General features: G+C 41.4%; 1 protein-coding gene and 1 long non-coding RNA gene across 2 annotated transcripts in view; one reads left to right on the plus strand and one right to left on the minus strand.

Moving 5' to 3' along the window:
* The window catches only part of QSER1 (glutamine and serine rich 1), a 44,308-nt gene extending 24,068 nt beyond the window's left edge, over nucleotides 1–20,240 (minus strand). The window contains exons 1-3 of the mRNA XM_032110974.1: nucleotides 20,051–20,240; nucleotides 3,681–3,790; nucleotides 2,279–2,443 (exon numbers count right to left, since the gene is read on the minus strand). Coding sequence (XP_031966865.1) covers nucleotides 2,279–2,443; nucleotides 3,681–3,790; nucleotides 20,051–20,166 — 391 coding nt within the window. The 5' untranslated portion in view covers nucleotides 20,167–20,240. The remainder of the gene's footprint in view (nucleotides 1–2,278; nucleotides 2,444–3,680; nucleotides 3,791–20,050) is intronic.
* A 913-nt stretch (nucleotides 20,241–21,153) lies between these two features.
* LOC116445803 lies at nucleotides 21,154–22,667 on the plus strand. The gene is made up of 2 exons (XR_004240888.1): nucleotides 21,154–21,806; nucleotides 22,062–22,667. It is a non-coding gene; the product is annotated as an uncharacterized LOC116445803 (long non-coding RNA).
* Nucleotides 22,668–24,083: the final 1,416 nt, after the last annotated feature.

A 24,083-nucleotide genomic window follows, 5' to 3' on the forward strand; every position in this document is an offset into this window, starting at 1 on the left:
ATCAGTGGAATGATTTGACCTTTGTCAGTTCTTCCTGCACATTTAAAACAGTTTTTAGCTTTGCATCATTTAAGAATAAATGAAAACTCTCAGTAAATAAAGCTTGTTTTGAAACATATACTTCAGTTAAAAAAATATTTCATTTTACAATGCAGTTAAGTCTTCCTAAGCTGATTGCAACTTAATCATACAATTGCTTTTGAAGTTTCAGGTGAAGCTGAGAAATAAATTCTTTGTTTCTCCCTTCCAGTCCAAGACAAACTGATATGAAGAGATGTGATAGTGAATGAATGCCAAGGTATTTTTCCTTAGTCAACAATAAGGTCTTTCTGAGTAAGAAAGCATAAACAGTGTTTCAAAGCACTCTTCCCCCCCTATTCTAAAAGCTGCAACATTTTGTACAATCGGGTTCTCTTTTACTGATCCTGACTGCTAACACAAAGGTAGGGCCATCCAGAGGCATCAAAGAAGGGGAAGAATTTAAACCCGTTTTAACTGCAGATGTTCATTTCTCATCTAACCTGTATTTTTCCTTTCTCTTCCATAAATCAAAACCCTTCCAACTACATCCATCTCACTTCTTAAACCGGACAAGAGCCAGTCATAGGAGCACTAGCATGGAAGAACTGCTGGGCTTTATATTTTAATATTTGTTCAGGAGAAAACAAAAGGTATGGCAAAGGTACTAAGCTGCATGAACTGACAGACCCTCACTACCCTAAGAAATCAGAACACTGATAACACGACCTGCAGATCAAAGGAACACTTGGAAGGACAAATATAACAAACACAATGTTCTTCTTTTTCCCCCAAAATCAGCAGTTGCAGAGTTTAGAGAAAATCCCAAAGTAAGAAACCCTTCTGAAAAAAGTCACCTTGCAGAGTGAAGAGCTCTTGCTTTCCCTCATCAAAAAAGTTCATAGAAGACAAAGCTCTCAAAAGACACTTGGGAGATCGAGGGTTACAGAAAAGCAGCAGAAGTATTAAAGGACAACAAAAAGCTCAGAGAACTGGTAATATTGAAAAATGGGCTTACTGATGAGTTCTTAGTAATGAGTACTGAGAAGTCTCTCAATCACTGGTACCAACATCAAACCCGACCCACAGCATCTCTCCCCATTCTTCACAATTCACTGTTAGGCAGGCTGCAATGGAGAAAATGCTAGGACGAAGAGAAAAAAAGATTTCTTCCCAGCTGACATTCTGATGTGAGGATGGGTCATCATAACTCTAAACTCATAACTGATTTATATTAAGATTGTTTGCCAGATTAACAGTGTGCATCTTCATGCCTGCTCCCACATATCTGCTTTTGTCAATGGTGAGTTAAAAGCCACAGTCTCTATTCTTAACTTTTTGAGTTGCTCTTCACAGAATGCAGCTGCACATTACCCTCAACAGAACAAGTGCAAACTGTCAACAAAATGGCATATGTGTTCCACTTGTGCTACCTTGTGCCTCCTCCCCAAATCCGAACAGCAATCATACAGCTGCACTAAGACACAGATCAGCCTGCTGATACAGAGGAAAACCATCCGACCAAAGGAAAAAAGCCACTCAAACATTTTCTGTCAGATCAGTGACTAGATCCTGCACTGCACAGCTGCACAATCACTCTGTAAGATTACCCAGAACTTGAAGCTACCCACAGATGCAGTAGCAACACTTATCTTGGTGTGACTGTCTACAGCGAGCTCAAAATCTGCAGTTTCCTGCTCTGCACAGAAGGGTTGACAGATGGGGGAGGTTTATGGAAGGCAGTCAGTCTGCCAGAAGAGATGGCACATTTGTTTAGTTGTAAATTAGATCCCTTATTTCTATGTGACATGCACCTCAGACCTTCTTTTGGAGAACACCTTGCTCATTACTTCCGTGTACAAAGGGGCCAAAGCTACCCATAGACTTTTAGTACTAATATCACAGAAGAACTATGACAGGGAGCAGAGTTTGAAAGATTTGCTAGGATGCGCAGGTAGTGTGCCTGAACAGGCTTATAGTGCTAGTGAGACTAATTCCAAACAGAGCTGGGAGAATAAATTTGACTCATTAGACAAAATAACATCCTATGCATATAAATTCCTTCTAAACAACCAGAACTTCTGCTCATATAAATCTTATGCTAACATAATTTCATTGATTTTGATATTTTTAAATGTTGAGATGTAAAAGAGGTAGGAAACATGCAGCCTTTTCAGTTAGTCAGAATATTTTTGTTTCAAATCCTCCCAAACATTCAATATAACAATGACAAAATTTTATTTCAAGGGAAAATTTTCACCTGTCTGCCAGGAAGGAGCCCTGAATTGTGGTAAAAGGGTAGATCCTGAAGAGACTGCCTGAGCAGTACGAGACTCAATAGCAGAGAGGAAATTCATAACTGAAGAAGTTTCCTTAGTGTTACCTCCAGCACTGTGCATACTGGTATCAAATATTCCTGAAAGACCTAGATGATAGTGAAGGGAAATGAAACAAAACAGATAATTCAGATGAACTTCAAAGAAGCAAAATCAAGTAAAAAGGATATATGTTCATAACTCACTATAAAACCCCCACCCTACAAAACATTAGCATTGTTAAAGTACATTGTTTTTTCTGTGTTTAACTGTTACGCAGTGTTACAACTGCATAGAGTGTACAGTATACATTTAAAAACCTATTATTAAATGTATGCCAAATATGATGCTTCAAACAATATTTAGGTACACCAGTAAAATTCTTCCTTCATCTGAAGATTCACTGTTCTATTTCACTTGGTTAAACATTCACAGTTCCTCCTGAAATGCGTTCAACTTTTCTACATCCACTTTCTCCCCTTTTGGGCCGCTTATGGAAGTTTGGACACATCTATAGGACTGGCACATGAAAAGGGGTTTTGGTTGCATTCCCTGTTTCAACAAACACCTTTATGTGTTTCCCACTGTCCAGACCTTTCAATAGCAGGAGGCTCAATGGGAAGCACTGGTGAGATCCAGAGCTGTGAGTAACTGACTGCAGTTCTGACCCTCCATCGCCCTGATCAAGGACCTGGCCAGGAGACTACAGACTCCAGTCAGGACATGAGCTCAAACACTTTTCTTTGGAAACTGGGTTGCAAAGTGAGCATGAAAAGGTCAAGCCCCGTCTTCTCCTGACATGGAGACAGGATATCATCAGGAGCAAAGACGGACCCCACTGCAGATGTCACACAGCTGACCCCACTGCTACATTTTAAATGAATTTTAACTTTTCCCCAGCCCCGCCTCAGTGTGCACATGGAAGTGCCAGCAGCAGCGTGTTTCAGCTCGCATCAGTTTTGCTGTTTGCTTTAGTCTGGAGGAGCTGGCAGCAATTCTGCCACTGGCTCGGAGGCACACAACGTTTGGCCCTTATGCATGGGCCAAATCCTGAAAAGTTGTATTTTAAAGAATAAGTGCAGCTTTTTCAAAAAACAAGATACCCAGCATAACCTGCCTGTATATTTTCCTTTCTACTTAACAACATTTTGCATTTTGATAAAAGCTAACAACTGTTAACTTTCTACTACACACTCAGCTTTTCTAATACCAGTTGCCACCACTTATATGACAAACTTCCTTTGATTATAAAATTTATTAACTTTAATCTAAATGACATAACAGTTGTCTGTTTTTTTTCTTCCTCTGTAGCTATTTAAGCAGTATTCTCATGATATGGACAGTTACCAGCAGGATGTTGCGTAGTTGAGTATCCAGGAAGCTGATGAGAAGCTGTGTATGTCTGTCTGTGAAGGTCTGTTTCTGAATGTGATGAATGTCCTCCTCCATAGCTTAAGCTAAGGAAGAAATTAAACATTATTAACAAAATATACAGCTAGAGAAACAAAGAACAATTATGAAACTCCAATCACAAGCCAAAAAGTTACAGAAATACTGCAAAACTCAAGCCCAAGATCAGACAGATGTAGTTCTGCTAGGATATTGCAAAAAAATGTTAATCAGATAAAAAAAGTACTATGAAACCTAAAAATCCAAAGGGTGGAGGACAACCTTACAAAAATCAAAGCTGATCACAGAAAAGTTTATAAAGGACTAGGTCAGAAAGACAGAGTTCAACTGTAAGAAACACTTACTGGACACTTTTTGTAATGATTTACTGATGTAAAGTCTGCAAAGCAGATAACTATGAACACACGCCCACTTTAACATTTCCATTTTTAATTCCATTAAAACTTACGGGACCTCATTTAATTCAAAAGCTGGAATGACCAGGATGCTGTGGGAGCAATGGTTTTTAAAAAGATTTTGGTACTTTCGGTACAATTTAATAAAATTGACAGTGAAAGCACTACCAAGTGACAAATCCATCTTCAGACCTCCTAGCATTAAATGTAAGTTAATGATTTACAGCTTTTATTTAACATTTTTAAGTGAGTCACCTAAGTTAACATTAGGTTTCAATCATGTTTTCAATCAGGCTTAATGGAAGCAAACTGAAAATACACATTGTCTGGGTCTGTGCAAAACCAATAATGTAGAAAAGAAATAAATGCAATCTAAACATCAAGCAACCTTAGGAACCTGCCAAAAGCCCTAATGATTTCCAAAAGCAGAAAACAGAGGGGGAAGCAAAACAAATCCCCAAACTTTCAAACTTCCACAGACTCGTCTCTGCATAGCACCTGTCAAACGGAAAAAAATGAAGGGCAGTATGACCAAGTAACCATTTATCTTCTTCTTTTCTTGCTTTTGGACATTAAGTTTATAGGTAGCTGCTACTTACTCCAGTGCACATGTGAGACTGCTTTAAGTTCAAAATCCAAGTGTAAACAAACGCCAAAACAACCCAAACAACGAAACCCACAGCCCGCCCTGCTGCCTGCTGTAAGGGAGACTTCCCTTATCTTCCATCCCCTGGGATGAGGGGGCAGTCACTCTGCATAAGGGAAAAATTGAACTCTCGGTGCCAGGAATCATGACATCATGGGAAACTTTTATAGAAGACACCAAATAACATAAAAATTGGCAACTTGGCTGGATTTGCTTCATTTTCATTAAGATGACGAGAGGAGCCAGACAAGCCTCTTAGAGCATTGTGACCTGCACACATCATGAACCAGTAAGAGCCTGTCTGTGCAGCACTTTCCTGCCTGAGATGCACTACCAGGGGATGTATTTTCCACTTCAGCAATGCTCTATGGTCAGCATGCCAGGCTAAAGCACAAGCCTAAAGAATGAACCAAAATACTTTGAAAAAACAAAGAAAGTCAGCTACTGCTTTTCTCAGTCGTGCTCATTGTCTAGCACTTTAACACCTTTCACAGCAATAATTGCAATTTAGAGAATTGCCAAACCTAAATTCAGAGTCAGCAGTTCCCTGTGCTTATACTGTAGGGACAGATCTTTGTGCAGTTCAACACTATGCATCAGCAACTGATTTCTATTATATGCTGACTGAAATCTAACTATTTGCGTCACTGCTATGGACAACTGACAGACATGATTGCATGACATTACAGGTTATTTATTTATTTACAGCATGAAACATTTTCTATTATTTCCAGACCAAAAAAAAAAAAAAAATAATTGCAACAGTGTTCTGCACATAAATTATGCAAGTAATAAAGCCAATAGAAATGCAAGTATTTTCACAAGAGAACTTTTAAAGTTAAGGTAGTTTGGGGTTTTTGAACAAATTTCCATAGCTCAGAAAAAAACCCCAAAAAACATAGAACTTCAGAGACATGACGCTTTCTTCAGGTCTTTTTAATAAATAAAAAAGCATTACACGAGAAAATAAGTTTCTAAACTGAAGCATGGCAGCGCACGCATTGTTGGCAAGAATTATCTTCACTGACACAAATGCTGAGCTTATGAATACTTTCGTACAACAGCAATAGGTTGTGTTTAGGTTTTCTTGCAAGTTTACTTACAGCATTTACCTATATAAACGGATGTGGTGCTGACTTCTCTTTCATACATGTTTTAAAGGCAAACTCTGAAGTCCTCCAGCAGCACAGCTTCCTTTTCCAATTCCGTATTTTCAGGCTGAGAGGCACTCTGGTGGTGTTCTAGGCAACTGGGCCTACACTTTACAGCACAAGCCCTTCCAGATGAGGTGAGACCCCCAAAACCAGTACAGCATATCAAGCAACATTGCCTTGTTCCTTCTTTTAACTTGTAAAAGCAAAAGGTCATGAGCAAAAAGTAGATAAACTTTAATTAACCACCTGATAATTTTGGAAATTAAAAAAATTGTTGTGAGGGGGCCTTTTGTGTTTGGGTTTTTTTTTCCATTTGGGGTTTGTAAATTATTATTTATTTGTTTTATTTTAAATTTCTATTTATTCTGGTTGTTCAGTGAAGATTGTGATTCATTTCCCCCCCTCTTCACGCCTCTACAATAAACACCTTTTTTTGTAAAAGGGCAGGTACAGTACACACAAATACCACACGACAGCCTAACACACAAGCCTGCAGACCAGAGGCAGAATGCTCTGGAAGATAAAAGTAACTTGTAAAACAAACTTGGACAAAGACTGTGTAACAAGGAGGGCGCTAGAATTAGCACTGGGATACAAAATAACCTCTAGACTACAGCACTCAGAAACACTGTTAATTACTAGAACCCCAAAATTCTAGTAATGATGGGCATCTTAAGAACCTTCAAAGTATACAATGGTGCTTTTTTTTTTAATACAAACTCCCAGCTCATAGTTAATGCAACCGCAACCTCAAAAATGAATCTGTCTTTCAATAAAAAACACTGCATTTATTTGAACAGTTAATTGTTTATTGTATAATTACTGGTTGCTGGAATGTAGATTCTTATCTCAAAGAGCCTTGCATATATGCCTTCAGTTTACACAAGCTTATCCTAAACAAGCACAGCAATCTGAGAGATTACTGCCTTAGGGTTTCTTTTTATAAAATTTAACTTTTAAACAGATGAACTTACACAGCATGTAATTCACATATCAAAAACACATCCAGCATGGCAAATAATACCCTTATGGCTACCAAGCTCTTTGTGCTCTTGTTTAGAAGTTTGCCACAATTTTGCGAGTTCTTACTTGAACTGAAATGTCAGGTAAGTGAGACATTAACATTACTTGGTACTTTGTTATGCACTGTTCCAGAAGCACTTGGCCCTTATCACTGATTACCACAGTGATTTCCCACTTCCACTGTCATCGTGAACTGCACAATGGAGTGATTACTGCTAGGAAATAATATTAATTTGACACACAGATTTGGAAAATAATTCCCCCCGAAGTATTTTTCATTGAAAATATGCATTTAATTTTAGTGTAATATTTAAGAGATATCCTGTAAAGAATTACCATTATTTGTCATTGCTGTAATAATGCAATCAAAAAATATGTATGACAATGGAAGTGAAATGACTCAAGTATTAATCTGATTTTTTTCACCTACATCACTTTTGCTAATAGAAGATTTTTACTTCTCCAGTAAAATTTCTGGAAGAAAACTGTACAGTCATTGCACTTCATTGTTACTAAAATACCTCAGCCTTGATTTACAACTCCTTTTTGCTAGCCCAGATTAACTCTGTCAGGAATTGACCCTTCACACATCTGTTTGCATTGGTATTCTCACAATCATTTATTTTCAAAGCATTCTTCAATCCAACAGTTTCATACAAGTTCAAGTCTCCATCTGCAAAAGGTTATTGAGTCCCGTTGCACTCACCAGCCTCCTCACTTGCCAACATAATTATCAGGTTTATGCTTTACACAAGTGAGGGATGCATTTCGCAACTTCAAACTCAGATGGAAGTATCATTTTTACATGGAAACAAAATTTAGCTGCAATAAACACTGGACATACAGGTAAGTATTTTTATTTCTTTTATTTTCTTCATATAACCTTGTTCTCTGAGGTATCCATACAGAATAAAACACAGAAATGGAAAAAAACCCCACTTTACCTAAGTGTCTTTGTTCCCTTTCCATGTAATGATACTCCTTTTAATATGTATTAAGTAAATTTTATCACCTTTCTACTTCATTTTCTAGGTAAATCTTCATTACAGCTTAGCAATTTTTAAGGTTTTTGATTGATTGATTGATTGATTATTTTGCATTTGGTAGTTTTTTTGGGGCGGGGGGGGGGGGTTGTCTGGATTATTTTTAGTTTAGTAACAGCAGTCATTCAAGTATTAGGGAAACTCACAATGCTTATATGGAAAGCAGACCAGAACTCTTCAGGAGCAAAGGATACTTCTGGGTGCAATACCTCGTTCTTAGGCACTTGTAACTCCTGCCTCTCATATGAAGTAAAATTGCTACAGAAAACCCCACATTAAATCACAGAGCACTTTCAAAGCATTCAAATGGTGCAGGCTGTGCTCAAAGTGAAACTGGACACCTACACGACAAGTAGGTGCACAGGAAACTCCTGACTCCAGGAGATCCAAGAGGTGCTCCCACCACCCTGAGAAGGGAACTCAATGCCCCAGCACTGGGGTCTTGCACAGGCTGACAAGTCTGAGAACAAAACAACCAAGCCCAAAAAACAAAAGCCAACAACCCAGCGTGCATACAAGGCAACAGACCTGAGGCAGACCAGGAAATTTGATCTCATTTTTGTCTGCCTGTTCTGCCTTACTGAAAACAAGAGCTCTTGTGAGAAGATGACTCTGCACAGACCCCTTCTAATTAAATCACCACAAAGGAGATTAAAAAGAACAGTGATAGCCTCATACTGGCAAGAAAATACCTTTAAACCCACACTTTGCATTTTATCTTGAGATATATGTGAAATAGGGGAAATATCACTCAAGTTTCCCTCTCTATCCCAAAGCTCAGACACTTGGCAAAGGAGTCTCTCTCTCTCTCTCTCTCTCCAACCAGCTACTTAGCTGTGCTATAGCAAATTCTACTCAGAGACCAAAAGCAAAGCCATAAAACCAACAAATGCACTTCTAAATATTAAAAATGTCATTCTAAATATAAGGTACAGAAACTGACATGCAGCTTACATCGCTTTTTGTCCACTGTATTTGATTTTAGACATGTAAAGTACAGTTCCAGGTTGGATTACCTGCTGACAAGTACATTGTTAGGATTGCTTTAATATGAGATACAATATTTATTATTTTGCTTAAATACTTATCTTTGTTAATTTGCCTTTACTCAAGCAACTCGTGGAGAAGGAATGGAAGAGTAGTACTTGAAAACATTACTCGAATTTAATACAGATGAATTGGAGGGTAAATGGCCCCTTTAGCTGCCCATTGTAACAGCAAGAGTTCCGTGTTTGCTACAATCAAACTAGAATGTAATTCAGCAGCTAGGAGTTATCTGCCGCTCACAATAAAGTTAAAATTTAAAAGCAATGTTAGAGGTAGATAACTTTAATCCAGAAATGGGTTTTGTCTTGTATTTTTAAAAAGCCATGACTCTAAGAAGCAGAGGAGGGAGTTGCCCAGGAAGAAAGTTGCTACTTAAATGAGTTCAATACCATTAGTAACACCAAGTCATTCCTGTCCAACACACTTCTGCAAGTTTAAAAGCACAGAAAGCCCTTATAGACAACAGAAAACAGAAACAGAAAATGTTTCAAAAATTAATTCCAATGGAAAGCAAATGCCTTCTCAGCCCAGAAACCCATTTCAGTGCAAAATATTTTTTAAATGTATACAATATGTGATTTTTCACTTCCATTTCCCAACCACAGACATACTGGGGGGATGGGGAAGACATCGCAAGCACAAATTTGGGTTGAGGCCTGAAAATGTTGGCAGGTTCAAGAAAAATAGGAAACCAGCCTACTCCCTGCATCTAATTCCCTTGATCCTCTCATCAGATTATACAAGACAAGACAAACCCTAACATTATATTTGCACAAAAAGAAAGAACATTTAACAATCCAGTACAGTTGCAGCATCCATGAGACAAAACAACAAAAAAAAATTTGCTACTTGAAAAATAAAGTCCACCACAGAAAAATCAAAAGAAAATCATCTCTAAAATGAATACCTCAAGGTACATAACGCATTCTTTTAAGAACACCATACATCTTTAGCGTTTGCCTAGTCTGTTTTATAATTATAACAAGAAATAAATAGATATCAATATTTTCAAGTATTATTAGCTATCTAATAGTATTGTTCTTCAAGATAGAGGACTTTTGGAAGGATGGAATTCCAGTACTCACTTCCAGTAAGTCAGTAAACCACAGAAAAGAAGCATTTTATCGACAAACTCCACTGTTCGTTGGTGACAGCACATTCTCCCTTTAATGAAATTACACACTACATATCCACCATAGAATATATCCCATCCTAATAAACCAAAGGCAATCATCCTCCACTCTTTCATTAAAAATGAAGCTATAATGTTAATTTTCCCCTTCAATTCAAAGGCAGAGCCACCAAGAGCACGGCTGAGACCGCCACAATGTGGGCCAAGGATTGCCTGGAGGTACTTGCGAGTGGAAACACTCATTACTTCCTCGATTTCTAGGAGCAGAGATAAGGAGCTGCTAAGAATTAGATTTTGAGGTAGAAAATTACATGCAGGGAACTGCCTCAATAAGCAAAAGTTCATGCTGTTCCTGTGATTCTTCACCTGAATATATATCATACCTTAAGGGAATAAAGAGATTTTATGGCACAAAAGGTCCATCTGCCCTTTATTCCCATGTTAATGTGTCTGAACTCCTTATGCTTGATCCTTTTAAAAATGAAAAGCCCGAAACAGCTTCAGGAAAGCCAAAATAGTCTTACTGGGACTTCAATACATGAGTGCAAGTGCTGGCTTGTCTGATTAAGTAACCTGTGGAGTTCTTAACAACAAAGACAATATAATGCTGTTTTCAAAAAATCAGTGAAACTCTGTCTTGAAAATACGTACGCAAAAACTAATATTCAGATAAAAATGAGCTATTTATAAACTTCAACTTCACTTACTACTGAGGGACAGGACAAACTACTTTATGTCATTTTTTATTACATACAATCTAAATCAGTTTTCTTTATGAGGTTATTTATGGCTGAAGTGCAGTACATTTTTAACAAAATATTTTTTTTTTTAAATCAGAATTGGTAAATTTGGTATCACTTCTCTTGGCTTTGCCAAAAAAAACTTTGTAACTTAACCAAAACAACTTTCCAACAGAAATTTTGCAGCTTACAAAATGAAACTAAAATTAAACTGTTCTACAATAACGTCAGTTTTGAGCTCCTGATCCTCGTTTAAAGATTTCAAGGTCTGGAAAGGAGCTTTCAGTGCCTTCCTGCTCTGAATATTCCAGCCTGACTTTGATGTCCTTATTAACATAGTATCATTTACTCCCTACATCTAAACAGACACTGTTACACATATCCTCCCAATTTACATTACAATGCGGTGTCAGAAATAATTTTAAGACATTTGTTTGCCAAGCAATGTTTTGGGGATTCATACATCTTCCCTGAGAACTTCTACTCTATCAACCCCTGCAGAAACAGGGGTGCCATTATGGTCCGTGTAGCTCCCACCACTGTAAGATCTGCAATCTCATTTTCTTGCCTTTTGAGACACTGGATTATTTTGTCACCATATTTATTTATCCTCTTCTCTTACCTTCTCTCTGTGAAAGAACTTTTGCTTTATCCAGCACAGAGAGAACGGCTGTGATTTTTAAAATCAGCAATACTTCTCTCCTAGACTTTTATTTACAATTTCAAAAGATTTTAGTAACAGACAGTAATGGAAATCTAACACTTTTTCTCTGATATGTGATGCTATTCTGTTGTCAAAAGCGTACTTGGGGCATATTCAAAACTCTTCTCAAGATCCTTCCAGTATTAATGGTTGAACACACAGCATAATCCTCTATTACAGCTGAAATACACACAAAAAGATTCCATTACTCTTAATAACAAAATTTTATTTCAAAATATAAAAATCAGCAGAGCGTTATCTCAAGATGTGGCTTAGCCACATCAGAGCCTTAATAAAATTACAGTTCATTTTACCCATTGAAATGCTTTTCAACCCTCATCCTCCCACAGTTATTACAGCATCCTATTTTGTGGCAAGCTTGAGTCTCACCTTTAAGGTACTACAGGAATACTTGATAACCCATTTCTTAATAAGCACTTTATTCTCCATTTATATGGAAAGGACAATGCTGAAGCTGAGATTTTCATCTCAAAAAGAGTTAAGAAATGCAAATACATATGTGCTGTACACCATCAGAGCCATCTTATGCTGTCAGTAGGCTCTTTTCATTACCAAACCTCGAAGCACTTTCCAATTCCATAACCCATGGAATACCTTGTCCTTCAGTCTAGGGAAACCAAGGCACAAATAATACCCCACTCCATCACCACCAAGTCTCCAACACTCAGCACTGAAATAAGCCTGTTTCTGAAGGTTTTGTGAAGTTTGCACCCCTGTGAAGAGCAGTGGCCTCAGGGCCCACAGCCACAGAACTGGCATAGAATAGCGGTATCTACTCAGTGCCCACATCTGAGATCACACATCTTGCCACCCCACAGCCAAAAATTCAAGGCCATTAAATGGGGTCTGGCCTCCCAGCACGTCCACATGTCCAGTAATGTTTTCCACATCCCACAACACACTACAAGGGCTAAGCAGCTCATATGAGCTCCTTTAGATTCAAAACAAGAGGTATCCCTATGACTAACACCATTTCTATCCCAATTTAGGAGGTGTGCCCAGGAAAAGATCCAACATATTAACACCACAGTTCATCATAAAACACAGCAGCAAAGAGTCCTTTACATTAAAGGAAGCATCACAGGGTGTTATTATCCAAGTTTATAAGGAAAATTAGCGTAGCTCTTGAATTTAGCTCTTACACCTCTTCACAAGTGCTCTCCTCATCCTAAAACAGGTTTAAATTTACATTTTTAACCTTGCAAAGGGGACCCTGGCTATCATTTCATTTGTCACAAGTCACTGTTTAGCTGAAAATACCAGATGAACCCAGTTGCTTGTGAATGCTTCAACTAGAAAATGTGCATTGTTCAAAACTGCAGAAATATAGTTACAGCTACATGGCATTTACTTTGAGATGGGAAAAACTTCACTATATTAAACAAATTCCTTGAATATGCTCCAGATATTAATTTGAATTTTCACAATGATCATAAAAATGTCTAAACAAAAACAAGTATTAATCAAGATCAAAACAGCACATACACCCAAACTAAAAAAATACCCTTTAATTGGTGAAAAAACCTGCATTCTCTTAAAAACGATAACAAAAGGGAGGTTTTTTGGAGAGGAAAAGATGAAAATCCCATCTCTCTCCAGTGGCGCTATCAGTAACCTCCAGCTCACCAGTGCCAGCAACTGGAGGTAGTTAACACATGGTTGTGTTCAGAGTACTGAGGAGTTGGCTTTCCACAATCACTCTTTGCACAGCAAATGAACAAATGCTCAGATTCAAGAAAAACTTATTAGAAATCCTATTCTTGGCAGCTTCGGTAGAACATAATGAAATCGGACGAACATAGGGATTGAAGGATTATTCACTGTCTAGCACTGGAATTTTTGACACGAAGACGAGAGAAAGTAAACAGGATGTGGTGTGTAGCACCAAGTTGCCATATTTCTGAGAGGGATTTCCTGGTCAGGAAAAAGGGCAGCATGGAAGGTGCAGCACAGGCTGGTACACTCAGCGTGGCCCACGCCACGCAGGCGCAGTGACCCTTTGTCTGGCACGTTCTGGATGACCAAAAGCTCTCAGAAAAACTTGCCAGACATCTGGAAATGCTAGACAAAGGGCTGGAGCCCTCCAGCTCTTCTCACACAACACTGCCAGCTGAAAAAGGAGGGATATCTCCAACCAAATCTAGATGTATGACTGCCCCAAGTATAACTCCTACAGGATTATTAAGGAATAAATGTTCCTTAGTACCCTGCTATGTAAACACTATTACTCTAAGATAAGGATGCCTAAGGGTGCCTTCTTCCTGCTGAGTATAATTGGTTGCGCTTTTCCAAGTCCTAAGCAACACAGGTAGGCATGTAGAAGGAAGATGAAAAACAAGAAAAGCAGTATGGGAAAGTAAAAGCTTGTCTAAACATATGTAGGTTCTTGCTGAATTGCTTTGGAATAAGAAACTTTCAAGCATGCAGAAATCCAGGAATAAGAGCTCCTTGCCCCTATTTGTAGCCCATCATCAGAGAGGTTCTGAGGAGGCTCTAATGAATAGGTGTCCACTTAGACCCAAGTCTGTCCAGAGCAATAAAACAAAAGAAGCAATGTAACAAGAGGTGAGAGGACAGCAGAAGTAAACCCAAAAACTATGAAATCTGCACAGTGAGACAAGTAAATGTAGTACTTAATAACCATGCACTCTGTCCTCTCTGAAAACATTTCTCTTTCCTTAAAAATTCAAAGAATTTTCTCTTCTCTGCCATTTGCATGGTACAGAAAGAAATGTTGTGCTGGAAAGGCTGAACTCTGCATGCTGCTCAAAGTTATTTTTGTCACAGTTAAGGCTGCTAAGGAAAGTTTGAAGTGAGACTATTAACGTACTGCCTTTTAACAGCTTTTTGTTTTGGTTTGTCTTTTCTTTGTTTTTTTTATGTATGGAATAGGCACTCACCATGCAAAGTAACTTCCCGACAGGCAAATTTGTGAATGCTTTGACCAAATACAACAAACAAAGATATCCATGCAAAATACACCCACTCTGTAAGAGCACTAGTATTGTTTAGAATTAATATAGTTCAGGCATAGGTGCTTTTTTCCTGACAGGAACAAAGATTTTTCTCAAAACAGGCTCCTTCCTATGACAGCATTATGCCAGAATCAGCAGCAACTCCAAGAAAAAAATAAAAGGTGGGCAAAAGTACAGAAGGAACAAGGTGAAAAGGTTGTTCTCTGTTGGTATAAGGTAAACACACCTAAGATTAAAGTTAACAGGATGAAAGGTATATACACATATGGGACTGAAACACTTCTTGCATAGGTGGTGGAATACAACCCCCTTTTCTTTCAGCCCAATGTATTCTGTAACCTGTGTTGAAGTTGCTGGCTTCATGGGAAAGGGCTCACATCTGAAATATCTCACGCAGGTGATCTCACAAGAGATCTGGCTAACACGGACACTTACCAAGTGCTCCTGGCAGGGAAGTCAGCAGTACAATTTGTGTGGGATGCTCACCAAAGACAGTAACATGGCAAGACTGAACCCATTTAAAACCTGTCCAGAACCACTGGGAAGAATCCCTGCCAAGGCCACACAGCTCCCTCCTTACAGCTCTGCTTCCCACTCGTCCCCAGGTGCCGCCTCTGGGATCCAGTCTGACAGCACAGGTACACCAGCACAGCCCTCCAGCTCAAGCCATTCAGCGTTTTGGTCAGGATAGTTTTCTCATGGATTAACAAATGAGACCAGCTCCCTGTGCAGTTGCACAAACACCAGAGCCAAGACAAGGGAAGAGAAAGGGAGCCCCTTTCAGCAGCAGTGAGCCTGAGCAGTCAGTTCAGCCTTCTCAGGTAACTGCACCCTCAGACTAAGTTTCAGCTCATTTCTTCTGCACATAGTTCTTTATCACCATTTCTCACTGCAGCAGAATGACCCAGACTGCTTGAAATCTTTCATGTAAAGCTGGCATTAAATCTTAGACAGGTAAGCAGCATGTAATTCCAAACAAGCCTGGCTGGATCATTTTGAAACTTTAGCAAAGATTTTGCAAGATGACCACACATCTACACCAGGTAAAAGCTAAGGGACACAGAGCAAGAACGCATTCAGACTCTGTTCAGTCAATCTTTGACCTTCCCACAGCTGTGATTTCAGTGTGTGCTGAATGCAGGTGAAAAAAACGAAAAAGAAAGGAAGACCAACAAAAGCTAGCAAGTCCCTGTAAGGTATCTGTGCTATACATGCGTTTATTTTGCATGTATAAATGTTTCAGATACAAACTATGACAGAAAATTTGGTAAGATTTTAAAAGTGACATCTTTCTATATGTTTATAAATTTGTTTAATCCCTCTGTTGCCTTTTAATACAAGAATTCCAAGTATATTCCCAGATTATGAGCTTTCATTTCAACATTTGAAATACTATGCCATAGGGAAATTTCTGCAGAATATATGTTTAACAACAAACATTGGTTTCACCTCTCAGAACAATTTCATTTGATGAAAGAAAATGTTCTCTGCTTTTCTAAAACACTCTGCACTTTTAGAGTTCCTATAGCTATGCAAAAATCCATTAGAATTTAAAATTGAGCCTTAACTAAAACACAATTATCATACAGCTGTTACAATAAGCATTAGTTTGACAGCTATGCAAAAATGAGTTTAAAAACCCATCAAAACCATTTATCATAAAAGTATAAGTCTCCCATTAATGTAACATCGTAAATGAACTATCACTGTAACTAACTCTTTATCTTAGATTGGCTGTTATAAACATAGGCCACACTAACATAATATCAGTGCTATCTGTTGTAAAGAATCATCTGGAATTAAATTATATAAAACCCCATATGCTTGGGTAGGGCAGAGGTGGATACAGACTATCAGGCATAAAGGAACATCAGAGACCACGGCAGTCCCCATAAAATCTAAAACAGCAACAAGTAATTGTGCCTGACTTTTAATCACATGTAGCAGATTTGAGTCTTAGAGCTGTGGTAAGAGCAGAACAAGAACAGTGAGATCCATCCACGAGTAAAAATCCTTCTCTAAATGAAACACCCTAGGAGTACCCCCAAGTGAGACAAACTCAACCAGAAACCTCATCCATTATCACCTGTCTCCATGTCTCTTTCCAAGCAATTACAACAGTCTCTCACACTATTACACTTCACCTGTTTTCTGAATACCACATAATTCTTGAGCAAGTAGCAAGTAAGCATGACATACCTTATCAGCTATTCAACAGCTTTTGACAAAAAGAGGGTTTAAGCACAGAGGTAGGGTTTTCTGACAGCTACAGGAAAAGGCCAAAAGTGGCAGTGCACTCCTAGAACCACCAGAAATTCCTTCAAGATGCTGACAGCCTGTGTAAGGGGTGTGGGCGTCAGAGAACGTGGAAGATAAGAGCACCCCCTCAGCCCCTGCTACAGGGCTGCCATGGCTGCACTGTCCCAAAATGCTCCTCAGCAGGAGCGGTCTCTGCTCAGTTAATACAGTGATCCAAGTGATTTCCATCAGCTTCCATCCCCAATTCTCCTATTCCATGGGAACAGTTACATCACAACAGGCCTGGTAGCAATGTCCTTATAACACTTCACCACACGTTTCCTTTCAGTTGATAAGAATAGTGCCATTGCACAGACAAAACAGTGCCTGCAAGAAATAAGGAGCAGGATAAAAACCAGATGGCTGAAGTGAAGTGCAGGAAGACAGGAGCAACGCTTGTAGTGTGTGCTGAGGAGGAGAAATCATTTTGATGAGCTGAGACTGTGAACATGGCTCTCCACACAAAGGGAACATAGCCTGCCACGACACAGCCTGCAACAGCATAAACATGAAATGAAATTTGAAGGAAAAATTGTTATCTATATCACCTAAAGGCTAAATTCTTTTCAAGCAAGTACCAGATGAACATGACACACATTTTTTAATTTTACATCAGGCTAATGCAGCTTCAGCTGTTAAGACGACTACCTGTCAACCACAATCAAAAACACCATTTTGAAAAATGTGAAGTGCTCTGTAACACAAGTCAAGGGCATGGACAGCATATTCCTTTACAGTCCATCTATACCTTCACGATTTCCTTCCAGGCTGGTGGAAGCCTTGGCAGTGATAGGAATGACTCTTCCATCCCAATTCCCCAGCAATTCCATCCATACAAAGACAAATGCTATCAGCAACAGAGGAACCACAAACACCTAAAGCCCAGACTCTACTTATCACCGTGTCCACCATGGTGCAAATCTTTAAATCTGACCAAAGACAGGGTATATTAATTCTTATTAAGATGACATGAACCCCAAGAACCCAGTTCAGGAGAATTTCAAGCACAAAATATGATTCATAGCATTATCCCTGTTCTTGGTACAGTTAAAAAAAAAGTTTAAATGTTTCAGCCAACACATTTTAAATGCATCATTTGTCACCATGTATAGAACCTGGAGATGAAACTTCAAAAGAACTAAAACAAGGTCTTCTTGACATTGTTTCCTGAAGCATAGCATAAATATTGCCATATCATACATGGATGCAGTAACACTAATTTGATTGCTACAGGTAGCAGGCATTGATCTAATCAGCTTCTTCATGATACTTGTCTTGGGACTTTCCTCCATGCCATTTCTTTTAAAGAATTCCCAAACGTACCTTTAAGACTGCATTAATATAGCAGCTATTAATAAAATGAAAGATATGTTGTAAATCCAGGGGATTCTTCTAAATTAAAAAAAAAAAAATAATCAAGCAGTTGTGTTTCTTTTAAAATCCAAGAGATCCACTTCTGCTTCTGCACTACATATTCTTAAATGACCTGGGGAATCCAAACCCCGCTTATGGAATAGTTGGCATGATCCTCAAGAGATGATGAGAGCTGGCAAAAGCAATATAGAAAGCACAAGTCACTGACTTCCACTGAAATCAACATGGCAACTTGACCAAAAGTAATTCAATGATTAGGAAGAAAAATTGTAAAGAACACTACGGAGACCTTACTTCGCCATGCAGGCAACTCTTCAGAGAAACTGGCTAAAGAGCTTCATGGGGAAAGGGTTTGGCCAAAAAAAACTACCTGTCCCTGCAATTCTCCATGAAACAGGGAATATAGAGCCTCACACCCCAGGGAGGTCCTGTGATCTTCTTACTTAATTGTGTCTCAAATGCAATGTCCACAGTTCAGGAAGGGTGACAATAACTTGGAAGAAATCTAAAAGAAGTCTGGGAGAATAACTAAAGTAATAATAATTAAAAAAATCTCTGGTAATAAACTTCAAAAGATTATGTTCTTTATATTAAGAAAAATAAGTAAAGCAAGAAATTAATTAAAATTCTTAAGAATTCATACTCAACACATAATGCGATTTTCAGTGTTGATGAGGCCATAAACAAGACTCAGTGGCCAGAAACTAAAGGTAGCACTCTTCAGACCAGAAATAAAATATAAATCAGTCACTTGCATACTTGACCAAGAATTGTGCTGAATATTGCCTCATTGGAAATTTTTAACTACACCAAGGTCTATTTTCAAACACAGATTGGGAAAAAAAAAAGTTTTATGGCCTGCATTATGAAGAGGTCAGACTAGATGATTGCAACAGCCCTTCTGACTTGATAATCTATTAATCTTATCAGACATGTCTGACCACTTTCAGAACCAAATGCAAAGTCATCTATTAGCGCACCTATTTTGACAAGATATTTTTAGCCCGAGACTCTCTTTTACATTTAAACGTCGTCGAGATGGGAACTGCAGATAAATCAAGCTAGAGACATAAAAGGCAGGCGATAACGAAAATCTCATCGCCTAGAGAATACTCGTTTTAGTTGGCAGAGTTACACAATCAAAAAGCAACCCGAAGCCAATAAGATATCCTGTATTTTCCCCGCACTTCCCGGAACTTTGCAGAACTCTCCGTGGGACTAAATCGCTCCAGACAAGTTTTGGCTGAGAGGAGGCTCCGCACGCCCCGGAGCAGCGCTTAAGAGGAAAGAGGTTCGCCAGGCTCAGCGGAGCGCACAACAGCGGAGAAATGGAAGGGCGCGGGGGATGCTGGCGCGGCGCGGCCGCCTCCGCCGGCCCGGTGCCCCGGAGGGCAGCATTGTTCGGGCGGGCAGCGCCGGTGCCCGCGGCCCCGCTTCCCTCCGGGAGCCGGGCAGGGACGCGTGAACTCTTGAACCCGCGCCGCAGCCCGACGCGAGCCTCCGGGGCGGAGAGACCGCCCGCCCCGCCGCCGCCACGGGCCGCCGGGGACAGCGGGGAGCCCGCGCCACCGCCCCCCGCCCGCCGGGACGCGGCCTCCCCCGCCCCGCCCGGCTCGGCCTCCCCCGGGGCCGCCGGGCCCCGCTCGCTCCCCGCCTTGCCCTGCCCCGCCGCCGGGGCCCCTCGGCCGCCCTCGGCCAGGCCCTGGCGCGGCCCCCGGCCTTTCCTGCCGCAGCCCCCTCGGCGGACCCTCCTCACCTGGGCTTGAGGCTGCCGGCGCCGCGCTCGTAGGCCCAGGAGGCGGCGGGCGGCGCGGTGCCCGGGGCCAGGGGCTCGGCGAAGCCGGGGGTCGTGGGGTAGTTCCTGTCCATCATCGGGGCCGCGGCCGCGGGGGCTCCGCGGGGGCCCTGCGCGCAGGAGGGCGGCGGGGACCGAGCGGGGCGGGGGGGGAGCGGCGCCTCATGCGGGGCGGGCAGCGCCGCGGCCCCGTGCGGCCCCCTGCGCTCCGCTCCCGCTCAGCGGCGGGCGGCGGGCGGAGCTGCGGGCGGCGGCGGGGGCTGCGCGGCCGCCGGACCCATGTCGGGCTGCGCGTTCCCAGGATGCTCCTCCCCCGCCAGCGCACTGGGGCTCACGGGCTCCGTGTCCGGGGGCAGGGAGGCCGCGGCGGAGGGGCCGCCGGGGCCGCCGCCAGCAGGGCCGACGGGGGGAACGAGAGCAGGAGGAGGAGGAGGAGGTCTGTGACTCGCGGACGGGCGGCTGCGGCCCGAGGGAGAAGCGCGGCGGCGGGAGCGGAGCGTGGCGGGGGGCGGTAGCCGCCACCGGGGCGGGGTGGGGGGGCTGAAGGCGGGGACGGGCGGGGTGGCGGTGTCGGGTATGGGGGAGGCCGGTTCCTCCGTGAAGTGAAGCGCTGGCGCTTTGTTGGAGGAACCGGGGCGGGGCCATGTTGTTCCCGCGGAGGGGAAGCGCCGCCAGCCGCGGGCTCCGGGGCGGCCGCCGCCGCCAAGATGGAGCCCGACAGCCGCCCCATTGTACAGCGCTTTGTAGGGCGGCCCTCCCGCCCTGCCCCTGTCACCGAGCGGTGACGCCGCTCCTCACGCCCGTCCGCCTCCCCCCGCGGCGGGGCTCGCCGAGCCACCACCCGCCACCTCCTCTTTTATATGTTTGTATGTCAGAGCTTTCCAAAAGATTCGGGCATTCCCCATCAGTAAGTCACTGCAGGCCTGGAACCTGAATAGAATCGTGTAATGGGGTCACGGAATGTTTTGGGTAGGAAGGGACCTTAAAGATCATCCAGTTCCAACTCCCTTGCCATGGGCAGGACACCTTCCACTAGATCAGGTTGCTCAAGGCCCCATCCAACCTGGCCTTTAACACTTCCAGGGATGAAGCAGCCGCAGCTTCTCTGGGTAATGTGTTCCAGTGTCTCACCATCCTCACACTAAACAATCTCATCTTACTATCTAATCTAAACCTACTTCCAGTTTAAAGCCATTACCCCTTGTCCTATCTCATGCCCTTGTAAAAAATCTCTTTCCAGCTTTCTTGTATAGGCCAAAAAGTCAACTAGCAAGAGAACAGAGAGAATATCCATTTAGTCTTTCTTTATTTTTATTTAAAGCAGTCTAAATTTAAATGGTAAAACTTCAGAGAGGTTCTAGAGGCCTACTTTAGCGAGGACTGGCTAAAGCAGATTGTTTTTTAGAGTAGTCTAAGCCACCTGGTTTGTAGACAGTGAATTCCTGTATCTTTTGCTGTATGCTTGTTAAAACAAAGAATAAGGGAAATGGGCACCATCTGCACGGAACAGGGTAGGAGCAAAGGAGGCATCAGCGTCTTGCAGGGGGATGATGAATGAAATGTGGTGTCTTGCTTTCCCTTCAGATTGAAGATAGGCAAGCCGAGATGAGCAGGAGGAATGTGCCTCAGAGGTAAAGATGAGGAATATGCTCTTGAAAAGAGGGTGACTGCACCTGAAGGCATTGCTCAGAAGAGGAAGGTGTATGCTAATGAGCGAGTAAGTCTTTTGAAGACTCAGTTTGTAGCACTCCAGGCAATACTGAACCACTGAGTGAAATGAATTCCGCAGTGAAATGCATTTAGAAACTTGGCTACAGCCAATCAGATTAGATGTTAAAAAAAAAAAAGGTTACAAAAAACCTCAACATTGGAATGAAAAGATGGAGTGGTCAGTATTAAATGAGAAAGCAGAAAGGTAGGAGACTTCAGGAGGAAAAGCTGAGGTTCTGCTTTTCTCGTGTCTCATTTCAAGAAGCAGCCGGAAGAAATGCATCCGTGGATGGGGAGGGACAGAAAGGTAAGTGTGAAAGTCATCAGCACTGAGGAGACGAGCCAAGTCACCCAGAGGCCAGGGCAGAGGGTGGAGGGAGAAGCAGCAGCTCACCAAAGCCAGAAACCAGCAGAGTGAGTTTCCCTTGTGTTTGCATAAGTTAGCACCTGTATTGCTTGCAGCTGGAGGAGCGCAGGTGGGGGGTGGGAGGTGGGAGACCTTCTTTCCCTGGGAAACAGGAGGGTTGCTGTTTTACATATGAACAAGGCCTGATGACAGAAAATGACTCCAGTTGTATGCTAATGATGAAGCATTTATGCTGCTGATACTATTGAAAGTGCCATTTCCAGAGGGGAAGGACCCACAGTTTTCTATTTCCCTGCAGGATCTCCACCAATCTCCATTATATTATTACCTTAGAGCACATTGTTTCCCTCAAGTGGGCCTGAGAGGAGGGTGATAGATGGAACTGATACAAAATGCCTTTTCCATCTAGTTGCAGTGTTTGGTTTTCTAGAGTGAATGTGTTGCTGTGGAGTTTCTTGTCCCAAATTTGGAACGATGTATCAATAAACTGTAAAGCTGCCAGTGTCTTGTTTGATTTTTTTCTCAAGTAGTGGCAACATGAACTTTAAAGAGTACCGTTGTGATGTTTGTTTCCATTACAGAATTTCTCTAAAGAGAATGTGGGGGTAGGTACGTGGCTGTAGAATCATGTTACATGAGAAATCACAAACAACAAGCACCAGTCCAGATTTACAGGCAGGGAAACATAGACAATGCATTTATACCACTAAATGAACCACAGACACGGTGTTTCCCTGAACATTGCTGGAGTAGATCCTTTTTTCTGGCAATCACACAGTGAAGTTGAGTGAAACAGAAATTGTGACAGCTGTTGTTAAGTTAAATTTCTTTTACGTGGTCTTAATAGAGGTGGAGTAGATGGAAAACTTAATCACTAATGTCCATAACCATCAGATAAAAGTTTATCCAGTGATTTGCTTTTCCAGTGTATGAGATAAATCTTGTCCTGAGATCAGCAAAGGAGACTTCTGCAGTTTTCTCATTAAACTTACCCCTCCTGCACGTTGCCATCCTCTGTCTAGGAAATCTTTCTCGAAGTTTGTACATTTTATCTTTTTGTTACCAAATGGTATTTTGTAACACTTTTCTCTAAGACAACAAAAGAGTATGTTGAGAGTAAGTGCTTTTACAGTATCCTGGTATCCAGGATACTTATAAGCAGCTTTTCTGAAGGATCTAATCAGGGTTAGAAAAATTCCTTTGAAAGATCATGTTAATTAGATTTTTTTTTTAATGTGTAGATTAAAGTGTATATATTAAAATGTGTATTTAGAAGTCATGTTAGGCATGTTAATGATTCTGAATATACTTGGATTCTTGTCTTAATAAGGAATGGTTTTGTTTCAAATGCAGCTGTTACTTGCTGTTTAGGAACCAAACTTTGGTGGGCTGAAATGCCTTCTGAACTGTAGTTCATAACTGTGTGCCTGTAGCCAGTAGTGATATTGTATGTTCTTCTCTCTGAAGTCAAGAATTTAGTATCATCAAAATACCTTGCTGAAACATAAGCTAATACAATTTTTCTCTCTAGTTAAGACCAAAATCTTAAACTGAAGCACTGTAACACAATCTGTGCAGCGTACCAGCCTGGAGCAGTACTGATTTTTTTTTGTTTCTCAATTCTTTCCCTAAATGAAGAGTCTCCACTTGGAAAAAATAAATCCTTTATAGAGTCAAAAATGTCATTTGATATCTAGGAGACAGATATAAGTACTTAAGGTAACAGTTTAATGGGAATCATCTGCTTAAGGTCTGAGGAATGATCTCCAGTGCTGCAGCACGTGCTGCTGCCTCCAGATGTGGCGTGGCAGCAGGGCTGGGCTGCCTCAGCTGCTTGCTGACACCCAAAGGAGAGGGCCTTATTGTCCCTCTTTCCCTGCTTCACCCTCTCACTCCTAGTGATGAGCTCTGGCCACA

Source organism: Corvus moneduloides, chromosome 6 (assembly GCF_009650955.1).
Source record: "Corvus moneduloides isolate bCorMon1 chromosome 6, bCorMon1.pri, whole genome shotgun sequence".
NCBI lineage: Eukaryota > Metazoa > Chordata > Aves > Passeriformes > Corvidae > Corvus > Corvus moneduloides.